We start from the raw sequence: 6,000 nt of genomic DNA on the forward strand, positions 1-6,000 counted from the left end.
TTGTAGTTTAAACGTAGTAAGTCAATAAAATGCAATTGAAATACAAAGGTGGATTTGAGTGTAGTTATTGTAAATACGACTTCCAAAAGAGCGCAAGACAAAAGATTATATTTGTTAATCTAAGAGTCTTAAGTGAAGAAGCAGTAAGAATAATGCAGACTAGTTGGAAGATAAACATTAGATAAGTAGACAGATTAACACCGTGACAAAATTTAAAAAGTGAATTAATTTTGTTATTTACATTCATTTATTTGTAATGAAATAGCCATATTGGACACAAGCAAACTATACATATGGTACTATACATATCCTTCAAAAACTGCTTAATTCAAATAATTATTATTTCTCCTGATGCTTTTTGTTTCATCCCGTGACGTGTACTAGTACCAAGTGAAAGGGTGGTTGCTATTTTTTTCGCTTTTGGTCAAGGAACTCTCTGACTATCCCACAGGTGTTCAAGATTGCAACGCTTTGGAATTCCTTCATGTTCTATGGGTGGCCTATTGCTGTTAGGTTCTTGTGTAGGCTCTTTGACACGGTGTTTCGGATGTATGTTATTATTATTAATATAAATGTGTGCCTGAAGGCCTAGAGAAACATACTCCAAAATTCTGATTATCACTACGTCCAAATAATCAACTTATTCTAATTAATAATTATTCACATTAATGAAACTTAAGAATCTAAGAGAAGTTAAATTGTACTCGCATACATTACAAATAACATTACGATGTCAAACAGCTGACGTGGTAAGTGCTTGTGGCACATATTCCAACAGTTTCTTGCGAATGTGCTTGGAAAGATGTTTGCTCTCAGTCTCTAAGAGACCTTAACTTTTCCGAGATACCTCATGATTCTACAAAGCGCTGACTATTCCACATTCTACAGTCAACCCAAATAATCTTGAGGATGCTGAGAAGGGTGTGACCTCTTATATTTTATATATAAAAATGTTTTATTTACGATAGGCTTCAGTATCCGGAGCTCAGAAAATATTTTAAGCTAAAGTGTGAAGAGTGCTGTACCAGGTCAGAGACCTGTCAAATATTAATAATTTATTTCCTGCTTGAAAGTTTCATTTTGTGTTATTTTCAACTTTTCTCCAGGATCATCGTTGGATTTTCCATTTAGACACTAGTTAGCAACTTAAATAAGTATACAAGTCTCGTAATTGATAGCCTGTATCGTGGATACACTTACTGAGCATTCCTGTGCACTCCAGTATTCCATTAACTGTCTTATTACCATATCACGCTCGTAATGGTATCCTTTGGTATCCTTTATACACTGATAACGAAATACTGTTGAGCTTTCTATGGGCTACACACTAATTTTTATTTATCTTTCAATATTTTTAAAACATCGCTTTTTTGACGAATCCCAAAGCTCTGTTCTATTTCAACTAGCACATCTAACACACTTTTAGCTTATACCTATGCTAAATTGACAAAATAAACTATTTTATCTTCTCAGATTTACTATGCTCTTGATTCAACAATCACTAATATTCTTCGCTGCAAAATTCCCTCAGCTTCCAAACAAAAATATAAACAAGTTTCCTTTATATTATTCCTTTTGGTCTGTTGTCTCAAAATAAACCGGAACATGTGCGAAAAGATTACACAAACATTTCATTACGTTCAAGATTGAATAGTATTTTAAACGAGCACAGTGCGATCATTTATATTTTTTTATATAAAAAATTGTTTATTGACTATATTTTCGTATCTGGAATTCGAAAATAGTTTTGGCTATAGTTTGAGAACTATTCCAACCAACCCTTCGAATTTTTCAAATATTGATCATTTATTTAATCTTGAAAACTGCAGTTCGTGTTATTTTCAATTTTATCTTAGAATCACCATTCGTTCTGTAGGTTATTTCAGTATAAAAGATCCAGGATGAAAGTGATTAGTTAGTTCACTTCTCAACACCATTACGTTTTAGTTTCTCATCCAGTCTATCTTTATCTTGGCCTTGTACACCCAAACGGTATGGTGGATGAAGCACATTAAATGTCTGAATCGCTTACTGCTTCCATTTGCGAAAGGATTCCAGCTCTTTTAGAGCTTGGTGTGGACCATTAACGTAGTAATATAGCCAGACGTAAATCCCGAGTAGTGCATTACTGCATGAATCCTGTCTTTTTTCTTCCAAGGAAATACTTTTCTTTTCTGCCTGTTAAAGTATACTTCGAGAAGTTCTGCAAAGCCATACCGTTTTGGAGAACCTCACAATAGTGAAAAGAAATGTATCTGGGGAAATTTTAATGGCATTCATCAGAAACGCCTGTTTATTAAATAATATGAGAACAATTTGTTGTTCGCATTTATCAATTATGCTATAATATGATATCATTTAATATGCTGTCAATCTAATCACAAGAAGGGATACTTATACACTGTTAAAAGTAAGTTTTAACTTTTTTTGAACTTCATTCTGCCTGCTCGAAAAAGAAACTTCGGAGTTTTATTTATGTATACACCAAATAACCTCACCCCTGCCTGGAAACAAGATTGAAAATTATACATAAACTTTTCTTATAACCAGTATTATCTTCCAAGAATAAAATAAGTTTGTTTTACCAAAGCAAAAACATTTAAACTTTGACTTTTTTCACCTGAAGGAAGTCCTACGTATACCTAATTAAAAAACTAACTATCCCCTGATGCTAAATGATCTTTTCGCTTAAGATAAGAACCATAGTAGGAAGCCGGTCCCCATTTTAGTAATCGTACATTATCTAAGAACGTAACTTGCATTAAAATAGAACTTTAGAAGGTTTTCAAATTAAACAGTACATTTAAAAGTACCTTTAATTCAAAGCAGAAAAGTATCAAGTATTTGCACTCTTTCTATGCTTGCAAACATCACTTCTGTCAATCTCATATCTTCATCTCATAAGCTTACCTTGATCCCATGAGAAAACGTAGAAGCAAAAGGAATCACCTGGTATATCCTTTAAGTCGTGCGCGCACGACACACGTAACTGCTTACAGATATCAACATTTCTTTTCTATTCCCTGGAAACTTTCTACCCGGTTACGTATTCTATACTTACAAGCTTTTAATTCAAACCCGAAGTTCACAATGTTCCACTCCTACGTGCATCGTATCACAACTGTTTAATTCGATTTAACATTTAAAAAAATGTAATTCAGGAAATGTCCTCATTTGCTTAAAATACCTACCTTCTGAATAGAAAAGTATCTGGAAGACAATCAGAAGAAACCTGTGGAAACTGTTCATCTTTCCTCACAAACTAATATTCCTTTTCTTCGCTGCCTTTTCTACTTTTTACGACTTATATAGTTCGTGCAGCGCAGGGCTTCCAACAACCGATACGGTATCTTTGTGATTCGAAAATAAGGTAGTATTCATTTATAAAATGATAACGAGTTACGTCTCGCAATTGTCACGATACTTCATAATTGAATTATTCTACACTCAACACCTCCAACGTTAAACTCTTTGACAATGAACGTTAATAGCCCAGCTTTGAAGAAAACAGACTGCTACAAATCGCTCTTCGCTTAACAAAAGCAAAGAGTGTCCACCATACGTTTTAAAAAGAGGCATCGGCAAAACTCTTATGAAAACTTATTCATCCACTTAGTATAGTGTTCTTCCATTATCTCGTTGAAATAACATCCGGCATAGAACAACTGAGTAGTAAGAAGGGACTGAGTAAATTATATTGGTAACACGCTACTGCTCCTCCTTTGCCTTGACATGTGGTGTCATGATCAGAGCGTGAACTGGGTGAGTAAGTGTGATGCTGTGATTCCAAATAAAATCACTGGTGGCGCCGCCTTACGTACATGGAAAGTATTAGCCAATCAATGCAGCTTGAAAGATTGCGTGCGCAAAAACTTTAAACATTCCCGTGTTTTAGAAGATATACAAATGGATCGTGTGTGTTCAAATACACTTCATATAATGGCATAATGATACAAATACGCTCGATTAGCTGTTATAAATTAATTGCGTAGTAAGCGAAAATTTTAACAAACCCGAAAAAGAATTCTAAAAATTATTACCATCTTGAACAGTGTTTTTATTTTATTTTTATATTACTTAAATTATTTTAAAGTTAGTTTTAACCAACCTGTCGTTTGAAATGTGTCGTCTGTTGTTTTTTGAACAATATTACTCAACTTTTAAGAGTTATTTGATTTGTGCTTCGGTTATTGTGGACTAGGTCACCTTGAATAGGTTATCGATGTTGATGGTGGTGTTATAATAATAACAGTCATTCTTTCCATGGAAAATAGTAATTTTTAGTAAAAATCTGAGCTATACAAATCGGAAATTATCATTGTTCTTTTCTTTCAAAAGACCATAAATATCAGGCATTACGCCGAATTTTTTTTATTCATTTAATTAACTAATAAACTCAAAAAGGCTAATGAAACTTAAAAAGGAAGGGGGCACCTAACTAATCTGATAGTCGAAGATTAAAAAAAAAAAAGCATATTATATTATGACAGATAAGAAGATGGCTTTTAGGAATGATGTATTTAATGAGATTCATAGTGGCGATTTTCAGTTTGGAAAAAACATGTCTATAAGTACTGTGGTTATTGTAATTACATTTTATACAATACTGTAAACATATACAGGCCAAAATATTAGAAATGTTTCTTTTGTATAAGATTAGACAATTGCTTATTGATGACAACCCGCATCTTGGCATGGATTTCATCGGCATCTAGAAAATGTCAACACAGATGCTACCCCGCCTTTGTTCCATCTCTCTTTTATGATATAGCACAAGGCGAGGTTTCCAAATTGCTTATGCTTAGGTAACCGCTGTAGGAAAATTTTTGTGTACCACTTTTTCGCAGAATAATTAAACAGCCGTGTTCACCGAAAGACTCCTACTAAATCAAATGCTCAAGACTGTTCTAATCTGGATTAAAATTTGATATTTATAAGCTGAGGATGGACATTCTGGTAATAGGTAAATTCTTAAATCTATCAGCCGGTTTAAATGAAGTGTATTATAATATAAAGAAGTATTTTTACTTTTAAATTGTACAATGCCACTCAAAATGAATTGGAAAATCTGATTTAGCAACTTAATATAATCTGTATCTGATACAGTTTCAAATCAGTACAATGCCGTTTTAAGTTGTGTGCCACAATCTGGAAAGCGCTGGTATGAGAGTGTGGGAACTTGGTCTTCTTTCTTTATCTTAATTTATTTATTTAAGTACATATATATATATATCTTTCTAATACCCCTATTTACCTTGGAACCACTATGGTAGTTGTTATTAAATTTCTATTCAAACAACTGGAATTCTGACCGTCTCCAAGGTCCACAAGCTATTCAAACTGCAATAACATCTTTTCTCAGAAGATTCTGGGCAATGAGGATTTTCTTATTTCCCCTTCCATGATAAGCTTCAGTGGCTATTTTAGTAGGCTGTGTATATTATAACGAGTCATTTTTTTTTAAAATAACAAAGCACAGTTTATTACACAGTTAACTTATGTTAGAAATACAAAATACTGAATTTACAAGAATATACAATCATCCAATTCTTCCTCCTCTACAATAATACATATTTATAACCCCTCTTATATTCACTACTTTCCCTCAAGAATATAATTATCTTATTTATTTTTATATCCCCATATCAACATCAATATGACTAAGGGAATATTGTACTCCCCTTTTATTAATCTCTCAATATTGATTCACTATCAAACACATATATAGATATACACTCTCATAATCCCTTATAAGGTTACTATAATTTCACTATATACACATGTATATTTACATAATTCCATTTTTCACTCTCTTAGTACATATAAACTCTAAAATAGGGCATATAGCCTTCTTTGGCCCACAGATCTTTGTGGTTTATAAACAAATTGATTTCTCCGCTCAGAGCATTTACTTTCTTTATTAATGACAATAACATCTAATTCATAACTCCACATATTACGTTGCAGACAGATAACTCACAATCTCTCTTTCTATGTACC

General features: G+C 32.9%; 1 protein-coding gene across 1 annotated transcript in view; it reads right to left on the reverse strand.

Moving 5' to 3' along the window:
- The window catches only part of LOC150088074 (putative carbonic anhydrase-like protein 2), a 277,372-nt gene extending 273,943 nt beyond the window's left edge, over nucleotides 1-3,429 (reverse strand). Inside the window, exons 1-2 of the mRNA XM_090370006.1 lie at nucleotides 3,404-3,429; nucleotides 3,192-3,254 (exon numbers count right to left, since the gene is read on the reverse strand). Of these exons, the coding sequence (XP_090226132.1) occupies nucleotides 3,192-3,254; nucleotides 3,404-3,429 (89 nt within the window). The remainder of the gene's footprint in view (nucleotides 1-3,191; nucleotides 3,255-3,403) is intronic.
- Between the last annotated feature and the right edge of the window lie 2,571 nt (nucleotides 3,430-6,000).

Source organism: Mastigoproctus giganteus, chromosome 3 (assembly GCF_048544385.1).
Source record: "Mastigoproctus giganteus isolate SK-2022 chromosome 3, ASM4854438v1, whole genome shotgun sequence".
NCBI lineage: Eukaryota > Metazoa > Arthropoda > Arachnida > Uropygi > Thelyphonidae > Mastigoproctus > Mastigoproctus giganteus.